Source organism: Panthera uncia (assembly GCF_023721935.1).
Source record: "Panthera uncia isolate 11264 chromosome B2 unlocalized genomic scaffold, Puncia_PCG_1.0 HiC_scaffold_24, whole genome shotgun sequence".
Taxonomy (NCBI): domain Eukaryota; kingdom Metazoa; phylum Chordata; class Mammalia; order Carnivora; family Felidae; genus Panthera; species Panthera uncia.
Window position 1 is genome coordinate 89,594,427 of NW_026057580.1, and position 22,205 is coordinate 89,616,631.

Below are 22,205 nucleotides of genomic sequence, written 5' to 3' on the forward strand. Positions count from 1 at the left end.
AAAGAAAAGTACGAATGGAAAGCCTGGAGACAGGCAAGAGCCGGACCACTACGTCTAGGTCCTGAGATACATGATCTGGTTCGGTGTCTGTCTCTCTGGTCCCAACTATAACCTTGGCCCCCAGGACGGGACTTCTTGGGTCTGCTCCTGGCTTCACATTTCAGAGCACGGTGAAGACGTCTTTCCCCAGAGCACAGCCCTGAGCACAGAAGGCAGGCTGACTGCTCAGCCCGACCCTTGGCCCTCACCTGGCAAACTCAGGACTCCTCTCTCATGGGGGATTTTCATTTGAAAGAGCACATGGAATCTCGAATTCCAGGCTGAGCAGCCACAGAAACAGTGCGAAGTATCCCTTTTGAAAGGTCCCAGCTGGTGTCAGAACTCAGTCCGGGTATGCGTATGCTTATGTGGGCTAGCACCTGTGTCCTATTCCTGCTTTACAGCATTCAGTGCACGGTGGCAGGCATAGGCCTTCCATTAACCTTATTACCTATTTTCAGTCTTCTAATGCCGCAGAGTAATGCCAACTCAGCTGCAAAGTCATCTGGAAAATTAATATCAAGGTCTAGTGACACCAGTCTCTTGCCCAGATTAGCTTTGACTTCCAATTTTCCTCTTCCTTCCATATCATATTAAATAATAAGCACATGAGCCAAGGAGGGACCATCCAGCGGGCCCTTCTCAGAAGTCTAGGATATAGAGAAAAATTACGAAAATGTGGTCAGAACTTGAGAAGAAAGAAATATTAATAAAAACTTAGTAAGCATGTATGTCCCCAAGTAGACAATATAAAGTGATTTTATATTATTTTATTTTATTTTAACTGAGTTGTTCTGATTCTAGTAATGTTCACAGAAGGATCTGAACCTCCCCAACTTTCCCTATAAAAATGAAGAAGAGGTTGACATTAGCAGTCTTCAATTTCCTGATGTCACATAATGTGACTGCCAATTGGCGGGATATCATACACAGTGAAATATGTTCAAGGTCATAGAGGAGCATTTTTCATTGGTCACTCTTCTGACTGGGAAGTGATCGAAATATGAGGGCCTCTGGGGTCAGCAGGACCTGCCTTGAATTCTTTCTTTGCCATTCCCAACTCCAAGGAAAAGTTATTTATTCTTACCATTTTCAGCGTCTCCTCTATAACTCAGGGACAACATACTTACCTGATAATAAGATAATGCATCTAACATACATGTAGGTTTCTTTTTTTTTTTTAATTTTTTTTTTAATGTTTATTTATTTTTGAGACAGAGAGAGACACAGCATGAACAGGGGAGGGGCAGAGAGAGAGAGGGAGACACAGAATCAGAAGCAGCCTCCAGGCTCTGAGCCATCAGCCCAGAGCCTGACGCGGGGCTTGAACTCACGCACCGCGAGATCATGACCTGAGCCGAAGTCAGACGCCCAACCGACTGAGCCACCCAGGCGCCCCACATGTAGGTTTCAACAAATGTTAGCACTTGCATCTTTCCCTCCTTTCTGAAATATTTCGAGTTGTATATACGAATGTGTGTGTGTTCTTACAACTGGAACAACACGTGATACATTTCCTCTGCTCATATGTAAAATAAGGGAATTATTTGGAAGTCTGTCTGCACGGCAAGACTTGTAACAATTTTGAGAAGTCTTTTCTGTTGATATTGTTTAGCTAGTCCGCAGTATCCATTCTTTTCAATGGGATCTAAAGAGATGCAACCCAGAGAGCGAGAGTCATAGATTTTAGTTCCATTTCACCTTTTAACTAGTGGTGAGACCCAAGCTAGCCAATTACGCATTGCTTCCTCCTTCAACTGACCAGTTGGGTTTATAACATCTGTTTTACCCCAACTCTTGGGGTGAATAAACGAGAATTTAGATATAGTCCCTGGATACCTTTGCAAAATAAGTGGCACATATTTGCATTTCCACATCATCATGCCATACACGAACGTCTCAAAATTACTAGCTTTCTCTTATTTTTTTTAAAATTTTTTTTAAACGTTTATTTATTTTTGAGACAGAGAGAGACAGAGCATGAATGGGGGAGGGGCAGAGAGAGAGGGAGACACAGAATCGGAAACAGGCTCCAGGCTCTGAGCCATCAGCCCAGAGCCCGACGCGGGGCTCGAACTCACGGACCGCAAGATCGTGACCTGAGCCGAAGTCGGACGCTTAACCGACTGAGCCACCCAGGCGCCCCTAGCTTTCTCTTATTTTTAAAAATTTACTTTAAAAGTTTTTCTCATTGCTTTAAACTTTATGTTCCATTTTAGGGGTCAGTAAATATGAGTGATGCAATAAAAGTCATATAACTTTTGATCACATGATGCTTTAGGCAAAAAAAAAAAAAAATTAAGTAGGCTCCCCCGTTAAACATGGGGCTTGAACTCACAACCCTAAGAGTCACACGCTTTACCCACATGCTTTAGCCAGCCAGGCACCTTTAGGCAAAGCATTTATTAATCGCCTATTATATACCATGTGCTATATTAGCCATGGCCTTCCCTCTTCAAGGTAGGTGTTATTATTTCTATGTCACAGAAAATGAAAAGTGAGTGTCAAGGACATAAGATCATTTGCTGAATGTCACAAGCATAGAAAGAGATCACAGGATTTAAACCCTGGTTTCTGACTCCAAATTCTACCATTTCTCACCGTTATGCTATAACATGGAGGAAAAGCCTTTCTCCTTCCCATGATTGTCAGATTTAAACAAAAGAGCTTCAAACCCTTCCATTACAAGCCCCCTGCACCCCAAACACCCAGATATACATGAAGAAAAATTAAAACTCTTGCTGTTTGGGGGGAAAAAAAGAGAAGAAATAAATATTCTCATTTTCTGAGCTAAGTGAGGCAACATTTGTGTGGTTACTTAATTATCGTATGTTTTTCTCATTAGATTTGCAAGCTCCGTGAAGCCAGGGACCACATTCCTTTGTGCTCATCATTGAATCCCTAGCACCGGGCATGATGCCTAACGTCAAAAATATGCAATAGATTTTTACGAAGGCATTGATATGTGTACAAACGAGTGAACTATAACAAGACAAATTTCAAGTGTGGACTCGGCAATTTGAACTACAACTTACGTCAAGAAGAAAACAGACCTCTCCAACAACACCCCGAGGTTTTTCCTCTTGTGTTAAATAATAGCTGGGCTTTAAGGCAGACACGTGGGTTGCAATTTTGACAAGAACAGCCACCCAGGGTGAAGCATCGCAAGTAAAATATAGGTCGTGCTCTGATCTTCGGCTCCTTTTTTTTTTTTTTTTGGTCATGACTGACTTATGAAAAACCTCATATAAACAATTTTTATAAATCAAAAATAGGGAAGAAATATACCGACTGTGAGCCAAAGGCCTGAGTAACGGTACCTGTAATACAGGTAATGTTTACCACCTGAGAACACTTAAAAACATCAAGCATTAGTGTATCCACTGGGTGGCGCTGCAGGCTGATGTTGATGTCATTCCACAAATTGTTAGAGGCAATCGGGAAATATTAATAAGACAGTCATGCCTTGTAATTAAAAACTCTTCTCATTTGAATCACACACCAGTTCTAGGAGGAACGAGGAGTATGTGTTTCTATCTCTTAAACGCAGACCTTACAAACCATGAAAACATGAGAAAACTGCCTCTCAGGAGATGGATGGAGCCAACCCCTTTTTAAAGCAGCCCATTTGAATTTGAGCTGCAGATTCCAAAGTTATTTCCCGGTGACCTTTGGTTCCTTTTTCCATTTTCAAGTGTCCGTCCGGAAACCCAGCGATCTCTACGAAGGGAGACCGGACCAGCTGACCTGAACATTCCAGATGGTGGCTCTTGCGCTCACCGCTCAGTAAACATGCCAGAATGCTTCACGAGAGGCTGTGAAAAGAGAAAGCCTCTGGGGTCAGAGCAGTAGGTTCAAGTGTGACTCTTTCACGTATTCCATGGGTGTCTGCTCAGGTAAACTTCTCAGAGCTTCAACTTTAGCACATGCAAAAAGGGAATAGAAATACGTTATCTTGTTTGCTTCTCCCGTCTTATCAGACGATCGCGTCAGCAGGTGACAGAGTGCGGTTCTTCGCGGATGAAGGTTGTTATCACGTTCTCTGGAAGCTTGGGCCACGTTCATTAAAATCCTCCCCATTCCCCTCATCTTGCAAACCCCGTGCAGAAGACTCTCTGAGCTTTGCAAATCAAAAGTTTTCTCTCAACGTGAGGTACCTGCTCATTAATTAGCTAATCGATGACTTGATAGTCTTTGATTTTTTTTCTATTAGGTTTATAGTTTTGTCTTTCAGTTTTAGGTTTTCCGTCCATCTGATGTTTATTTTTAAATGTCACGTGCAGTAGAAATCTAACTTTTTCCCCTGCATATGATGAGCTAAATTTCCTAACGTTATTTGCTAAATAACCCATCGTTTCTCCATTGGTTTGTGGTGGTACTCATCTCATATTCTCTATGCCATCTATTCCGGCCCATTTTTCTGTCCATATGCCAATTGCAGGCTGCTTTAATACTGTTTTGATGTCTTTGTAATATGTTTTAAGATCTGGTAGGTCTACTTTACTCTCTTTCCTTTCCATTTTCTGTTATCGTGGACCGACTCTTTCATGTAAATTTTATATGAAATATTAGTGGAAAGATGTAAGCTTTCATGTATATTTCAAAATTGATGATTCAATTCCCCCTTAAACAATCCTTTTGGAATTTTCGTTGAAAATTTACTGAAACCTGTAGATAGATTTCGGGAGAATCAATACCTTTGCAAAGTTGTGATATCCCATGCATTAACATAATACTCCCTTCATGTAATCAGTTCTTTTAAGAGAGGCAATTTCCTAACCTCTGTTAGGTTGCTTAATTCCTAGGTTATAATTTTTGCTATAAATATAAACAAACTATTTTTTTTCTGTTGGGTTATTACGGAGTAGAGATACATTATTGAATTGTGCAGGTAGATACTATGTGAGGCAACCTTACTGAACTCCCCAGTGAAGTATTATAGTTTGTGGATCTCCTTGGTGTTGTTGTAGAATCACATCATCTGCATCATTGACAATTTTGCCTTTTCTTTCCTGATACTTTTACCTCTTATTACTTTTTCTGGTCTTTTTATGTGGCTGGGTCCTCTAAAAGTATGTTAAATATGTTGCATAGCAAAAAGGATTCATATTATCAGGATCTCTCTCTCTCCCCCCAATGTGTGATTTTCATTTAAATAAAACTGAAAGAAAAGTTAAGATAATGATTTGGATGTTCTTTATTTAGTAATACCTTTTATACCTTATATTGTATTTTATTTTTTTTAAGTTTATTTATTTATTTAGAAAGAGAGAGAGCACACACACAAGCAGGGGAGGGGCAGAAAGAGAGGGAGGGAGAGAGAGAATCCCAAGCAGGCACCATGCTGTCAGCACGGAGCCCGACACAGGGCTCGATCTCCTGAACCCTGAGATCATGACCTGAGCCGAAATCAAGAGTCCACTGCCCAATTGACTGAGCCACCCAAGCGCCCTTATACCTTATATTTTAAATTGGTTGTTCACATACAATATTTCATCATGTTAAGGGTTAGAAGAATGAAGAACAATTCTTCATCTCTGAATTCGGGGAATTAATTCCTTGAAAAACCTTCCTGATTTTAAATGGGAAGAATTTTCAAAGGCGATTCAAATAAGCATATGCATTAGATATGTTTAAAAACTAATTTCTACTAAGTAACAAATCTCTCAGTAGGACAACCTATGAAGAAAGTCTTAACAGACTCCTATAGGTCTGAAGTATTAAAATCGAAAGTCATGTAAACTGGTACAGTTCAAGGCAGACTGTTTCCTGAGAAGCACCCGAAACTAATTGATCACTTCCTGGTCAGCAAAGCCCATTCTCGTACGGCGTTTGTCTTGTTAGATCTTTGCTCTGGCTTGTGAGGAAGGCACAACAGTTAGCTGTAGCCCCGTTTTATGGAAAAAGAGACTTACCAGATGACCAAGGCAGAACCCAGATCTTCTGGTTTATATCCAGATATGCCCCCAACAACCCTGGGTTTCTTCCAGAGATTTGACCCCACTGATGTTAGCAATGATGAAAAAGTCAGAACAGAGTGTTTTTGTGTAACTCATTTCTTCTGTCTTTAAAGAAAAAGTTGACAGGCATAGTATCAGGCTGTTGAGGGCTATGCCACTCTTTGTTGGTGACTAATGGGACACCGTTCACCCTTATTTTATGGTGCGTGTTTAAGAAACCTAAAAGGAATTTAATTTGAAAAGTTTGAAAATCCTTTGGGACTATTAGAAACACCTTGAACTCCATACAATTGGGACATAGGATTATTTACCTAAATATTATACTGTACCCTTCACAACCTGTCTATTGCAGCTGGAAAGTAGATATGCCTGCGGGGAGGAGGGGGACAGAATCTGAGGACACTTGGTCATTTTCTGTTCTCTTAAAGATGCACAGTTGGAAGTGTTGCCTGGAAACAATAAGTTATGAAGCATGCAGAAGGTCTGAGTGGTCCCAGACCCTCAGCTCCCCCAGTCAAGTGCCAAGAGCGTTGTTCTTTACTTGTTGAATTACACTTTTCTGCAGGCTGAAACATGTTAGCCCAGATCCTCTATAGTACAAAAGAAGTGCTTTTAGTTCCAATTTGGGAAAGAAGGGAGAAGGCTCAGGGAGACTAAGAAGTGGAGATAGGTGTGAAAAATCAGAGGTTTTCCTGATTTACTATGCTGCCTCCCTCAATACACACACACACACACACACACACACACACACACACACACACACATTTTACTTCCTGTTCATTGTAACTCAGGATAGTTTGGCCAAGCTGGTTCCTTATCCTTTTATGGCAGACAGAAAATTCTTCAGATCTATTTTCCCTTTTGAGTGAGTGGTCTGCTAAAAAGGGGGCCTCGTAAAAGCTCCTAGATCATATACTAAAGAGCCTGTCTGCTTCCTTTCCAAAACTGGTTATGGAATTCTGATAGAAGTTGGGGCCTCTAGGCGTGTGAATATGATGGGGAGCTGGGGACAATCTTTATCAACCTGGAAGGATGGACTCTGTGACATGTAATGCCAGACTCCTGTCTGGGAGGACATTCTCCCATTTCTCCCTCACTGTTGTATAGTGGAGAGAAGCAGAACTTTCAATCTCCAGGGTTTGGGGTTTTGTTTTTTTATTGTGTTGCTCATAGATAAGGAATGGCAAGAATGCAAAAGAGAGGGTGGCTCATTGAATTTTACATAATTGCATATGAGATTGGATGAGAAAATTTGCAAATATTTCTGCCCCTAGACTCATTTTTACTTGGCCAACACAATTTTTGTTTTTGATCTTCATTATTTTAATGTCAAGGCTTTTAAGAGAAAATGCGTTGTCAGTGGCTCTGTCTTATTCTAATATGATTTACAAGTCTGGTTCCTAAAGGCAGTGAGTTTATGACCCCTAGACCTAGTAATCTTTCCCACCCTGACATTTTTATGATTCTGTGGAATTGGAAAGCCAGGAGAGTTGATAGGGAGAATGACTTAAAGGAATGTAGGAATGGTTAGAAGGGAGAGTCTTATCCCCCAACTAGGTAACTTGTGTGAAAATATTCAAGTATGCCCTAGACATGAAACGGCTCTTTAGTGACTGGAAAATGGAGATGGTTTCCAGCTGTTTTAGAAAGAGTGTATCTACAGCCAAGTTGCTGAGCTGTTAGGTTCCAAAGACTGTGGGCAAGGCAAAAATTGTACATAGTTGCAAAGGGCAACCTTGAAAGCCAAGTCTTGTGTCTCAGTGAGTCTGTTTGTTTGTTTTTTCTGCAACATGAGACCAGATTGCTGTGTCTTCATTCATCAGCAAATGAAAAAGTCCACAGGCAGTGTTAAAGAGTTCTGTTGCACCAACATATTTTGAAAGCACTAGAATCCCGCAAGTGAGACTTTGAACTTAGAAAATATGAACCATTAAGATAACTTAAAAAAAGAAATCAACCAGAAATCAAGACACGCCCTCTGCTCCCTCCTTTAAAATTCTAATTCTGTGCTATTGGAAGGAAGCTTTTAGGCTTGTACATGCATACCATCTTTCTGAAAAGATACACCCGAAGGCTTACTATTTGTTATTTGCAGTGAGGGGAAATTGGGGTGGGAGTGGCTGGGAGAGGCAGTCATGAAATTATCCCTCGTTTCAACCCATTGTGTTTTTAGTTATTTGTTTTACTGTGAGCGTGTTATCTGTTTATAAATAAAGGAAAGCATCATTTCATTCACATGCTTTCCTCTTCCCTGATTATTTCATCTTTATTTTGCTCTGCTTTTCAAAGAGTTGTCACCTATATGTTTGATTCAGCAAATTCTATTTTCTCTAAGTGTATCCCAAGATGTCCATTATTATTAGGTACCATGTAATTGAATTCAAGGATCAGATCATCACTGTATGCTCCTTTTTCATGATCTTTCAGAGGAAAATGTAATCACTGTTTTTTATGTGGACTCCAGATCAGTTCCCTGCAACTTTAATTAATTTAATTAAGTAAAACTTTAATTTAATTGATTATTGCCAAAATAAATAGATCTATATTGCGTTTTGCTAGCAACATAGCAACACATTTCGAATCAAACAGTTTAGGTCTGGTTGGGGAAGACAATGACTTTGGCCTCTGGAATGCTACATTCAGAGTGTATGACTATCCAAAGTGGCAGGAAAATAAGACAGAGCAGAAGTGTGTTAGGATTATCTCGATATCATGAACAAATTGGCTGCCACTCATCTCTTTTATATAGGTGTATGTAAAGTGACACTATGTCTTTATGCTTATGACCCTTGATCTATTGTTCACAAGTAGTGATGGTCTGCATTGTATATTTTCTTGGAAACAATCTGTACCTTGCATATTATTGTTATAGTATCATCATCATGCTTGCTGTGATATGGTTAGGTGGAGCACAGAACAGACAACACAGAAAAGAGGAAACCAAGAACCCTATCCTTTGTAGTCCGTGGTTTCCAAGGTATCCAAATATACAAACTTATCTGTCTGAACACAACGTTGTAGGCAGACACTATATAAACATCTAGGATTACCCCTCGTCTTGGTGCCACCATTTGTCACAGAAAAGATGCGGAAGCAGAAAAAACATGAATAAATTAAGCATGTTCTTATATACAAGTACGTGAGGCCAAAGTGGACCGGGAAAGATCATATATAAGCACAAGTAAAGTCTAAGCTATAATCATTAATTGTTGGTTTTGGTGACTGGATAACGATTTTCATGCAGTAAGATGAAAATATTTAATTTCTCATTTGGCTTCATTAATTTAGATGAGTGTATTTTTTCTTAATAGAAGTGTTATACTGATCAACACCAGGTCAAGTTTAACATCATCATGCTCCTAAAACAAAACTTGAGGCATAGGGAATAGAATTCCAAGGGCTGTTTGATGGATAAAGCAAGAAATTTCTTAACAGGATGGGGTAGGAGTGACTGCAGTGTGTAACATCCTGCCTTGCTAATCATGCTGATTGATTATTGATCATTTGGTCCGTCATGTCTTGGGAATGTTGAAGAAACTGGTGGGTGGGTGGCCTTTGTCCTAGATGTTACTATTGCAGCTATGACAACCGCTTCAATAAGTTAGGTCAATTACATTAATGAAACAAACTACATTAACTGTGCCTTGCCTTGGATTCATCCTTCTTTCTTCATTCCCAGTGACTCACTAAACTCCATTGATTTGGGGTCTGGCAAACATCTCTTCTCTATCCTTCCCTCACCATCACCAATGGCTCTCAAGAAGTCTCCAGATGGCTTCCTTTTTTTTCCTCCTCCTCCTTCTTCTTCCCCTCCCCCTCCTCCCCCTTCTTCTTCTGCTTCTTCTTCTTTTAGTTATAAAGCCCTCCCTGAACTCAGCTCTCGGCAAGTCACCTGAACCCTCCTTTCAATCACTTCGTTTTCCTCATGGAAAGCCACCGAATGCTTCTTGTGGCTACCTTCTGAGTTCTAAACTTCTCCGTGAGACTTTCAAGAACAGCAGTGACAAGGTCGATCTCTCTATTCAAAATGACTTCTCACTGCTTTTTAATATCCTTTTCTCCCCTAATCGAGTAAAGAGGAGGGGAAATTGAGAAACGTAATGAGTTGGGAAAGAAGAAATTGATTTGCATTCTTGGCATGTCAATTCCTTCTGACCTTGTCTCACAGATCACTGTGAAGAGGTAGGTTAGAAGAGAGTTACTATGTGTCCACAGCTAGGAAGGTGATCCGTAGGGCTGGGATTCTGATGTAGGTCTGACAACTTTGCTTTTCCGATATTCCATCCGCTAGTTTATGCAAGCTGCCCCCTCGCTCCCGGACCTCTACCAGCCAGCACCTGAGAGGCTTCTCTTCCTGCCTCACTTCCACGATCCAGTTCCCAACACAGCCTATCTGAACACTCTAGATCTCCCTAAGCATCTCTGGCCTCCACTATCTGAAAACTTAGTCCCCGCCCCCCCAAATCAGGTAAGGTGCCCCTCCTCTGTGTTCCCATAATGTCCTGTTTTGATTATACTACGTAATTTTTTCTACATATCTTAATAAACATTTTTTGAAGCATCACAGAGAAAAGGGCACCTATCATAAGCATATAACCTGATGAAATATCAAAAAGCAAAACTACTCCCTGAGACCACCAGCCAAACTGAGAAATCACCAGCACCCAGGAGACCACCCCTTTCACGTGACCTCTTAATCATGATCTCCACCCACGTCCTCTCCTTAGAGGTGATCATGTCCTGACCTCTGTATAGATTCATTTTGTTTGTCTGCTTTCAAAGTTTATATGCGTTAAACCATACAGTCTGTTTGCTATGTTTGTTTGTGGGGTTTATTCCCTGTTATTGTATGTAATGAGCATCCGTTTTCAGTGCAGTATAGCATTCCCTTGTGTGAAATCATGCTAATTTATTCTACCCTTGGTGGACAGTTTGAATTGTTCCCATGTGGGGCTAAGATGAACAGTACTCCTGTGAACATTATTGCAAATTTTTTTTTTATCGAATACATGTACATTCTTCGGGGTATAAAGCATGGAGAGGAACCACTAGGCCAAACGTTATATGCGTGATCATCTTTAGCAAATAGTGCCAAGCACTTTTCCAAAATGGTGGTGTTACTTTACACGCCCACGGTAATGTGCTTTGTATTTCCAGCTGCTCTTAATCGGCACCAACAACTGATAGTGTCTAGATTATGCTTGCAAATCCCAACCCCCTTTCTCTCTCTTTCCGCATAGCCTGACGCCTGCAAGATACCTCCGTAAGCGTCTGATGAAATAATAAGTTAACAGTTAACAAACGCACAGGGGTCTGCTTCTAGATCTGTTGTCACCTGTCAGGCAGAATAGCATAATTGTTACAAGCATAGTCTTTCGAGACCCCTCGTGATTTGACTTCTAACGTCACCACTTACTAACCGGCAAGTTGCCTTTCTGTACTAGTCTCTTCGCTTTTGATATCCCAGGGTGGTCCTGAAATAGCCTATATTGTACTTAGACTAACGTCTCGTGTATTATAGTAAGAGCTCACTAGCATTAGCTGTTAGTGTTATTATCTAACCCTGAGGGCCTGCACCCAATTAGACTTCTTACAAATAGAATCGGTCGGTAAGAATCTTTGGTATCCCCTCTGTGAAGCCTGCTCCAGGCAGCTGATCCCACGGAAGCATCTGGACTTCTGAAGTTCTCTTTACCCCTCCTTCGGCACCTGCTGTGCACCATGAGTAGGTGCCCTGTCTCCCCAAGTTGATGGCCAATGCCCCAAGCACAGTGACTGACTCAGTCTTTGTGGTAGCAGTGGTTTCAGAGTCCCCTTTTAACTTGGGGGAACCGTAGCTGAATACATTGCCCCCAAACCCACGGTTGAACAGATGCACGGTGAGAGGGCAATGGAGAAGCGTACTGTCCCTTTTTGCAACCGCCAGGCTCAAGCTGTAGTTTCCAATGCTGGCAGGGAGGTACTTTCCTCTCCCAGATAAAAGATACCTCTGCTTGTATGCTACCTTACATCACAGTACTTGGTAAATATTTGCCCTTTTAAAAAATCGACCCCCTGTTCTTTCTTAGCTTCCTTGTTCTTACCTTGCTCCCTTCCCGCCCACTTGTATTTGATCTCATCTCTCACTGTTTGTGTGACAACCCTTGGGACCCCTCTGCTCTTATCATTTCCCAAGCAACAGGATCAGATCTTATACAGTGATTGACTATAACCCAATAGACCAAGTGTCTACCCTTAAAAAAGTAAAAAGCTCTGTCATCCAGGACCAGCCCCTGTGACTTAACTATGATTAGACTGGAGATTCCCAAGCCTGCAAGAACTGTGTTCAGATAAAAAGGTAATTTAAGCGCCTTTGGTTCAAGAAGGAGTTTGTAACTGTTGTTGATAATGAGAATGAGGGGAAGCTCTGAAAAAAGCCCCCCGGTCAGAGCTGGTGTCAATCTCTATTAGGAAAATGCAGGCTTTAGAGTCTCTGTGACAATTCGGACTCAAATTGGGATGATCTCTTAGTATCTTCATATCTTTCCCTCTTCTACAGTAGATATTCCAGCGGTATGAGCCTTAGGAGTGGCCTCTACACCCCAGACCCAGAGCATGGGGGTCTACACCCCAGACCCAGAGTCAGCTGGGCCCGTGCACTGCCGGGTACACACAGGCTTAAGAGGCTTCTGGCCTGTGCCAGGGACTGGCTCCTTGGGGGTCCTTCTCTGAGCTGGCACGGTACTCCATTCAGCTCTTGGTGCTCTCAGCTTCGGCCAGCTCAGCTTCTTGGGGACATAGTCGTTCAGGACAGACATTCTCACCCTCTTGAGTGGCATTCTACTTGCAGACTATTATCTTGACTTCCATTTCAACAAACTGCTTTATTGAAAAAGCGTCTTTCCTATTAGGCTCTGTAAGGGCAGAGATTCGTCTGCTTTGCCCACTGCTATATCCCCAGCATTCAGAGCAGCGCCTGGCCCAGATTATTTGTTGAAAGAATTACCTGCCAGGCAAACCAAATGTCAGGACCAACAGCCAACTTCGTAGGGTAGGCAATAAATACAGGGAACATTGCTTCGTGGTTTCCTTGTGAAATGCATTTGTCTATGGAAAAGGATTTATTTGGATGGGTTTATGAACGACTGACATCGTAAGACCACTCTGTAGCCCCCTGGAGTCTGAACCTGACGCTCTTGGAAGCAAACCACCGAGCTGGAAGTTACAGGACCATTTCCCAGGTTTTACAATTTTAAATGGATCCATTATTGCTTACCCTCCCCCGGCAACCAAGATATACAGAAATAACACACGTGACACAATTTATGTAAATATTTTTCAAGGTTTTATTGCAAACCAAAGTTGGTTTATCGCACACAAAAAAAGTTGTGTGGTGGGGAGGGGGGAAGAATTGTACATATTATAACCATGTTAATTACAGTACATTAAAATGGTGGTTTACATTACAAATAAGCCTGTAAGTTTAAATATACTAGTGTTATAACCCAATGTACAGACTGTCTTTATACAATACATACAGTTATCAGGAATGCAAAAAAAAAAAAAAGGAGGAACATAAATAATGCCCATTTTACAGGTGACATTTTAAACAATGAAAATACCAGGCTTTGACCGACAACTGGGGCATTGGTCCATAGAAACCCTTTCTAAAAATAGAAATATTTGTAGCAGCAATGCTTTCTTTAAGCATCTGGATACAAGTCATTGCAAGACCATTTTCAATAAATTTTAGTTATTAGCTGTATCTTACAGAAGAAAAAAACGGTCTACACATAAATTTATCTTCCAAATATGGAAGAAACAAACAATGTCCCACATTGTAGTATCCTGCAAGTGTCACATTGATGCTTATAACGAAATCCATCTGTGATCAAGCATACCACATTCATACCACTGTTCACACAGTAAATCCACAAGGGGAGGGGGGGAAAAAAAAAAAAGAACTGAAACACTCTGCAACAGGAAAAGCTTTGGAGCTAACACGATCTCATCAGAAAAGGCACATTTCATCAGATTCGACATCACGGCCCAGACAGACCCTCAGAAAACCCTCCTTAGAGCTGCATCGTCCTAATAAGACCACTGCCTCTGTCTACGGCGGCACGCAAATGCTCACTGCAGAGATAGCACCATGTTGGAAGGAAGAATAAAAATGAAAACCTCATGAGCTCACTGAGAGGAGGATGTGCTCTTCGAAAAGCTTCCGGCGAACAGTGTGCAATGAGATTGCCAAGACGTGCAAGCTTCCAGAGATGTGCAAATTCTCTTTTAAGACGTTCTGTCAGCTGGCGGCCCCGCCAGAAGGCTAACTAGAACACTTAACACACACACACACACACACACACACACACACACACACACACGAATCCTTCACGACCAACCCTGGGACCGTTCAGAGGAAAGAGTCCACAGGGGGTGCGTAGGAAAAGCCTAGGAAGGCCTCGGCCGCTTCCTTGACGCTGGCTGTGAGCAGGATGCTGTCAGGGGACCTGCCAATGGAGCTGGGGACCGGCTCTTCGGTAAATTCGGGATCAAAGTGCCTCAGGTCACTAGGTCCACTCTGTGGCAGGAAAACAAAACAAAACAAAACAAAACAAAACACTCAGCGTCAAGAATTCACGGTGGGTACAGGGCAGGGAAATCCTCATTTGGGCTTTAAATCCCGGAGCTCGACTCTTCAGGGCACTCTGGAAACTCCCGTTAACAGCCATCTGTTTCAAGCACAGAAGCCAAAGGCCACACAAAGTTTAAATAAGGCGGAGGGTGCTCGCTTTTTAGCTTTTGGTACTTGAATTGGGAGCTGTGGTGAGAAGTGATGTTAGCTTGGCTGGGACAAAAATTCCACTTTTCACCTAGGGAAGGTTGTGGTTTGTGAATAAAGGACCCGCCAAGTTGTTCCTTGAGGGCCCTCCCCTCCACCACCACAGCCTCTGACTTAAAGAAATGCCCTTTGGGCCCTCCTATACTTGGCAGAAAGAGACACTCACCACATTTGGGTTAAAAGGGGGAGTAATCTTCTTATTAATGAGATCGTCCCAGTTAATTAGGGAGAAGAAGACGTGATTCTTAATCTCCATCTGTCGAGAAGAAACAGGAGGTTAAGTTAGACAGGTGGAATTCGAGAAGGGCAGTGAGGTCTAGGGCGCTTCCCAGCCCGCCCAGAACAGGGAGAAGGCACTCACAAAGTCGTCCTGGGCGCCCAGCCTCTTGGTCCTGTCCTTCTGCAGGAGGCCCTCCAGAAGGTGTCTGGCAGAATTGGTAATGTTGGGCTTCAGCTGGAGGGGCTTGTTCAGAATGTTGTCGTACATCTCAGCTGTGTTTCGGCTATAAAAAGGAGGCTGAAAGAACAGGGGAAATCAGCGCTTAATCGGGGGTCTGGTACAGCAGACATTACCAAGAGAGAAATGCAGTGTGGTATGCTAGATTCGACAAAGCCCTTCCCTTAATGGGGTTTCTCTGCCCTGGATTTTTCACTGTCTGTTTCGCAGTCCTCATCAGAGAGGAGACATTAATAAGCCACATTTTTCCTCACGCAGGTTAAGTGTGGTCATATCTGGAAAATGGGAGTTTACAAAAAAAAAAAAAAAAAAAAAAAAAAAAAAAAAAAAAATTCACTAAGAGCTTGCTCTAAAACACCTATAAAATAACCATTTGGCTTCTCTTATCAGCATCTGATAAGGTTATTCATAAAGGGCAAGATACAATGACCAGATGGGACTTGTGTGCCCAGGTAAGTCTGGGTTTCAAGAGGACTACGTTCTGGGGAGCATTATCAAGCCAGGGCCATAGTCCATGACTCTCAACGTGCTACTCACCAGGCCATACAGCATCTCATATAAGACGGCCCCCAGGCACCACCAGTCCACGGTCCTGTCGTAAGGCTGCTTATGAAGCACCTCAGGTGCAAGATACTGAAACACAAAGCAGGACAACAGTGTTCAGGAGTCCGCGAAACCAGGAATCCCAAGACCAGGCATGCACTTTGAGAGGGCCGAGAGACCCTGGGTCCACCCGCAGGACACATGCCTTTACGTTACTTCCTGGTAAAGAGGCTGACGGGCCAGTTAGCTGTACTGATGTTTAGGAAGCTGTTGGGCACCCAGCAGATTATCCTACTTGGGAACTGAAAACCTTTTAGGCCATGGTTTTTGCAAACAGCTTGTCTTAATGAAAGCAACATGAGGCCTTGGGATTTCCCATGCTGCATCAAACAACAAATGTGTTTTACTTGCGCTGAATGGGACTGAGAAATCTCTGAGAATGATCTACTCTTCTGGTAGTTTAAGTATTATTGCACTTGCCTCCCCCTGGAAGGAGGGGCACAGACCAGTCCCCAAATCAAGAGCGCTCTTACCTCGGGCGTGCCACAGAAGGTGGATGTTGTGCCGTTGTGTTCGATGTTCTCCTTGCAGAGCCCAAAGTCAGTAAGGACAATGTGTCCCTGTGAATCCAGCAAAATATTCTCTGGTTTTAAGTCTCTGCAAGGAAAAAAAAAAAAAAAAAGTAGTTGTGTAAGTTAATTTCACTTCATAAGAAATCCTCTGGGAAAATAATAGCTTGGGGTATTAGAAGCATTTTCAATTCACTGAGGGTGTACAGTGAATACAAAAAGGGAGTCCTTGTTCTGCTAATCTATTCTGGATTAGGCACAATCCTAGCTGGCCGGTTCCCTCGTGGCACGGAGTCAAGGCGGCTCACATGCTGGGGTATCCGGTTTTAGGTGACCAAGCTGTACGTAAATACAAATTATTTTAAGGCTCCATCAAAGGCTAGGGCTATGTCTTCTTTGTACCCAGGAAGGTAACCTTGAGGGCTCTGCAGCTCACCTATAAACGATGTTCAGAGAGTGCAGGTAACCCAAGGCACTGGCTATTTCAGCAGCGTAGAAACGAGCCCGTGGTTCCAGGAAGCAACGTTCCCTCTGAAGATGGTAAAACAACTGCAGGAGACGGGACAAGGTCAGCTGGGTTGCCAAGGCTTGGTAACAATGCATTTCATTAGACTTGACATATATAGCTAAAGAGAACAATTGCAGGAAGCGGCCCTAAATAGTCTCTTAACTATATAAAACTCTCAGGTTAAAGGAAATGCTAATTCTGGTAACTTTTCTCCCCTAAATGTCATTTAAAACCTCTCCTCTCAAACTGGAAACAAGAATGCGATGCACAGACACCCAAAGGTTAGTTCCCGTTCCCGCCGCTCACCTCTCCACCATTAATATAGTCGAGGACAAAGTACAATTTGTCAGCGGTCTGGAAAGAGAAGTGAAGGCCCACCAGGAAAGGGTGTTTTACATTCTTTAGTAGAACATTCCGTTCCGACATAATATGCTTTTCCTAGAAAAAGGACAATTAGGATTTAGTGGCAAATTTCAACGTGGTACCAAAATTCTAAGGTAAAACCACCCAGTGAATGTCTATCTCCAACTGCAATCCATCACATTTCATACCTCCTTCTTTTTCAGAATCGCTTTCTTCTGTAAAACTTTGACTGCATAGAATGCTTCTTCTGCTTTGTGTCTTGCTAGAAGAACCTGAAATTTCAATTCAAAAAGTCATTTTGCTGCCCGCATCCACTGAGAATGTCAGACGAATGCATGAAAGACTATCAAAAATGAGGTCTTCAGATCTGAAATTACCTTTCCAAAACTGCCTTTGCCAATCACTTTCAAGAAGTGAAAGTCAGATGGTTTAGCATGAGGATTGGATGACGGGCCAAGGTTGATTTGCTGAGAGGGACTTGGCTGGAAAAGAAAACGTTTTCTTTTAATAGCCTTGCCTCAAAGGAAGACAACAATCACCATACATCCTAAACACAATCAAAACTACTTTTCATCCGTACACAGTAATATTTCATATGGGAGTGTGCAAATGGTACACAGTAATGTTGTAACCAGATAAAAATTTTATGCAACATGCCTTTTAAAATACTGCACTGACTCAATACTTAAGTGCTTATGTCACTTGTTATGCCATTAACTGAGGCATTCCTGCCTTGAGACTAATTTCTAGAAAATGCTATTTTAATCCATCACGGTAGGAATACTAACTGACTCATTTACAAGATGCCTCCACAGAAGCATCACAAATAGAGAATACTTACTGGAGGAGAAGGGTTGGCATTCATAAGCTCAGGCTCCTGAGGTTGGGAGATTTTCAAAATGGACTGAACTTCAGGGCTGCAGAGAAAGGAACAACTGAGAACCTCCTAGACTCGTCGCAAGGGGGCACACCGACACCAGTAGTTAAGGTTCGGGCTCGACTTTTCCCGGACAGGTCCGAGTGTTTAAACTTAAAACCACCCAAATAAATGACTCAGTTAAAGAAAATAATAGCCAAAGAAAATAATAAGCCCACTTCAAATACAGCGATGAGGGATGTTTTTCATGGAAACGGGGTGAATTAGGCAAACAGGAAAATTTTCACCTTGCAGCTCTCTCTTCCAGGCCAAATCAGCAAATTAGTTTTAATATTTAAAATGTTCTAAACTGGAATTGGAGAGAGAAAAGGGATCCCACCCTCGGGGAAGTCTTCGGCTTCCTGATCAACACCCCGACGAGAGTGTGTCTTCACTGCTGATAAACAAGCTAGGCTACTTATTTTTTATTTCCCCCAGTCCTCCCCCAAACTTACTGTTTGCATGCGTAGGAGTTATTGGCAATCTTCTGAATAAAGTCGTTCAGGCCCATCCTCCTCTGTTTCATGAAAGCTGTGAATTAAAGGAGAAATAAATAAACGTCTAGATGGCTTCGCAACGGCCGACGCCACACACACTGATTTATTTGATGCGTGACCTTAAAAAAGTTTCCACTTCGCACATCCTAGAAGTCCCGTATAATTCCTACACTCACCGATGAGAATTGCTACCATTCCCCTCATTCTGGAGTAAGTGAGGGTGCCCCTAGCAGCCTCGGTTTTCACCGTCATCTCCGCAGAGAGAGCACAGCGAGACGTTACAGAGGAGACACCAGCTCAGCCAACACTGGGCGCGCGCGGCGCCGCCGACTTTATAAGCCCCGAGCCGCCGCGGGGCGGGGCTCACGCCACAATGAGGAAGCGGAGCCGCCCGGCCCCGCCCTAGCCCCGCCCCCGGCCCCGCCCCCGGCGGCCGCGCGGCCCACCCGACCGCCGTGTGGCTGGCGGTGGCGAGCGGTTCGGTCCCGGGCGGGAGGGCAAGCCCTCCCGGCGGGGGCGGGGGGCGCGGGGACTGCCCGGGAGGCCCGGCCGCCGGGCTGTTATCTGCCTCTTTCAGCGACCCCGCGGGACAGAGGGAAACCGCAGGCGGAGGGGGCGGGGGCAGGGAGAGCCCTGGGTAATTTTCCACCCTTCTCATTTATTCCACCCGGCTGGGAAATCAGAGTCGCGGCACTGGGGCGCTTTCCGCCCGGCGCGCGGCGAGCCGGTGGCTCTGTGCCCGCTCTGGTTTGTCACACCCTCACTGGCGATCCCCTCCGGGTCCCGAAGCCGGCCGTTCCCCCCCCCCCCCCCCGCCGGCAGCCTAGCAGCCCCCGGCTGGCGGCCGCGCACAACCCGCCCGAGGTGTCTCTGTGCCGAGGGCGGCCCCGCGCGCCCTGATCTGCGGGGTCGCCGTGGGGCCGGGGCGCCCGGCGAGTCCCCCGCTCCCGCCGCCCCCTCGGCCGGCCTCGGTCCCTCCACCCTGAGGACGAGCACCCACCCCCGGCCCCTTTCGCCCGAGCCGAGCGACTAGCGGCGGAGCGGGACGGTCCCCGCGTGGCGGCCGCGGCGCTTACCCAGGCCGGTCAGCAGGAAGGACTCGCTGCGTTTCTGCGCCTCGGCCCTCTTTTTGTGGCGGGGCCGAAGCAGGGACTCGAGCCGGGCCCTGGCCAGCGCGCCCTGCATCTCCCCCATGGGCAGCGGCGGCCGGCGCGCAGCGGGCGAGGGCGACAGGAGAACACTGACGTTTCCTTGAAGGAGCCGCCGTGACTCAGGCTGGGCAAGATTTCCTGCCCCGAGACCCAAAACAAACAAATGGCCCTTGTGCACGGCCGAGCCGCTTCCGAAAACGCCTTTTTTGTGCTTTTGGCCAAAGCCAAGCAAGGCTGCAAAATCCCAGAACTTGGAAGCGGAGGAAGGAAGGAAAGAAAGAGGGAAGGGGGAGGGAGAGGTCAGGAATGTGTAGGGGAGGGGGCGGAAATAAAATTCGTCTCTGCACTAAAGGGGAAAAAAAAAGTACAATCTGCATTTCACTTTTTTTTCCTCCTCTAATCTTTGAGAACATTCTGTCCGTTCCGCATGTAATTTTTCTTGCATCTTTAATCTCCGCCACGCCATGAACACGTGAGGTAGTGGCACGTTAGGGGAGCGGTGGCTCCGCGCAAGGCGCCGACCTGGCGTGACCCCGGGCATCGGCGACTCCCGGATTCCCTGTCCCGCTCTCCCACCTGAAAACTCCGCTAGGTCGCATTACATCGTCTTAAACACCCTTAGTCTGTCCTCGTCTTCCCTACCCCTCCTCCGGTTTATTTCAGCGCTGACCCGGGAGTCTTCTTACAGTTTAACCACCTTGCTCTTTCTCTCGAGTCCCAGGTAAACGGGGACTCGTGGACGCGTGAAAGATTAGCCGGGTGTCCGCTCTCCAGAGAGCAGTGGAGAGAGGGGAAGGCCTTGCAGAGCAGCGGCGCGGTGCCTTCCAGTAACCCCGCCGCTGGGAGATGCCTGGGCGCTGCTGCAGCCCGACCGCCGGCGCGGGGACGCGGGCCAGCGCTGGCGGGGAAGCCGAGAGCACAGCGACTGGGCCGGGAGCGGGAGGCGGCTGCAGGGAACTAAGGTTTGTAGGGCCGGGTACCTGGCACTTGCTGGTGCTGGCCGCGGCTGCCCTGCCGTGACCCCTCACTGCCAAGGGCCCTGCCATTTTTGAGTTACATACTGGGTCTGACACACTCCGAAATACCAGCTGTCAAACCAAGAATAGCCTGTGAAGCGGTTTTTTTTCTTTCGTCCCGGGCAGGGATTTGTTTTGCAGGCACAAGCACCTCATTTGCCCTAATATGACCTGTAGCCTCAGCTGCTGCTTGGTTTGCTCAGTGGCAACAGCCCCAAACTGGGAAGGGAACACACATTCTCTCTGCCAGAGACTGGCTGGGAAATTTTGCCTGCCACCCACTCTTTAAAACACTTCTCAATGCCTGAGATGCCTGAAATTGATGCTCCAATCTAAAGCAAGGTTTAGGAAACTCCAATTCACGGTTTAAGTGGCCCATTACTGCTTCCTTTTCCATGGATCCTTCATAGAATATGACTTTGTTACTGCCAGTGCCCCCCCGCGTCGGGTTCCACTCCAACTAGCCTGCTCCCACACCATTCCGTCCCCCTTGAAGACAGCAAATTTGGCACAGATTGTCCGGAAACACCCACCTGTACCAAGATTTCTGCGTGTTTGTTCTTAAAGCACGAGTTGAGTAAACTTTTATCAGAGACCCTCCTCTGCGACTCCAACCCCACGCCTTCTGTAGGCCAAGTAATCTCAGATCCTCTAAAGCGTCTTCATTTTCTCCATTCCCTCCAAATTATAGCAATAAAATCACACCAACCTTTCAAAGGGGATTTTATAGCTTCCTCTTTCATTCTTCAGGTTGCCTAGGATGTGAACGTTGGGGATTACTTTCTGGAGGCTGAAGGTAGAGCTCAGTTATGGTTGGAATAGTCTCCCTGCTTTGTGCCTGATAAGGCTGGAAGCTGAGATGATAGGGAGCAGGAGTCAGAGGCAGCTGTCCTGCTCTGTTATGCACCCCACTTTATATAAAGGCAATTTACATACAGGAAGGGAGCAAGCTGCAAAGTTCAACACTGGGCCGTTTATTCTCTCCATTGCAACATCACTCAGAAAATTACAGTCATCAGCGTCCTGAGTTTATTACACCCCCAGCAAGACACACAAGAAATGTAACTGGACTGATGATCATCACAAATCAGTCCAGAAAAAAAAAAAAAAGATTCAAAACACATGCACGGGGATCATTTTTTTTTTTTTCAAAGAAGCTCTGCCAAATGCATTCCAAGAAGAACGTGGAATTCAAGTTAGAGGGCTCTAAGTGGAAGAGAGAAGAGGCACAACCATATGATTTGTGGTTGGAACAGAAAAAGGACGTCTGATGTTCTCCTTCCTCCCCCTACCCTGATGTTCGGCGCTTGGAGACGGACGGTCTGCTCAACTTATCATTTAACGTAGAGAATCAAGTTGTTGAGA

General features: G+C 44.7%; 1 protein-coding gene across 3 annotated transcripts; it reads right to left on the reverse strand.

The window, feature by feature from the left end:
- Positions 1–13,310: 13,310 nt before the first annotated feature.
- Positions 13,311–21,791, reverse strand: SGK1 (serum/glucocorticoid regulated kinase 1). Of its 3 annotated transcripts, none has more exons than XM_049652981.1 (12): positions 21,550–21,791; positions 18,632–18,707; positions 18,102–18,177; positions 17,638–17,742; positions 17,449–17,532; positions 17,204–17,335; positions 16,826–16,938; positions 16,354–16,477; positions 15,815–15,910; positions 15,182–15,337; positions 14,987–15,076; positions 13,311–14,559 (listed from the first exon to the last, which is right to left on the reverse strand). In XM_049652981.1, exons 1-12 carry the CDS (start codon positions 21,581–21,583, stop codon positions 14,392–14,394), a joined length of 1,254 nt encoding a protein of 417 aa, XP_049508938.1. In that variant the 5' UTR covers positions 21,584–21,791; the 3' UTR covers positions 13,311–14,391. The 3 variants fall into 3 exon arrangements, with proteins under 3 accessions (XP_049508938.1, XP_049508935.1, XP_049508936.1); XM_049652978.1 differs by lacking the exon at positions 21,550–21,791 and adding an exon at positions 19,750–19,966; XM_049652979.1 differs by lacking the exon at positions 21,550–21,791 and adding an exon at positions 18,850–19,058.
- Between the last annotated feature and the right edge of the window lie 414 nt (positions 21,792–22,205).

Excerpts from the sequence above, each read along its gene's own strand:
- SGK1 (XM_049652978.1), bottom strand. The coding sequence starts at position 19,867 with ATGGGGGAGATGCAGGGCGCGCTGGCCAGGGCCCGGCTCGAGTCCCTG. Across the intron at positions 18,178-18,631 it reads AACTCCTACGCATGCAAACA|CCCTGAAGTTCAGTCCATTT; the intron begins GTAAGTTTGGGG and ends CTTTCTCTGCAG. Across the intron at positions 17,743-18,101 it reads ATGCCAACCCTTCTCCTCCA|CCAAGTCCCTCTCAGCAAAT; the intron begins GTAAGTATTCTC and ends TTTCTTTTCCAG.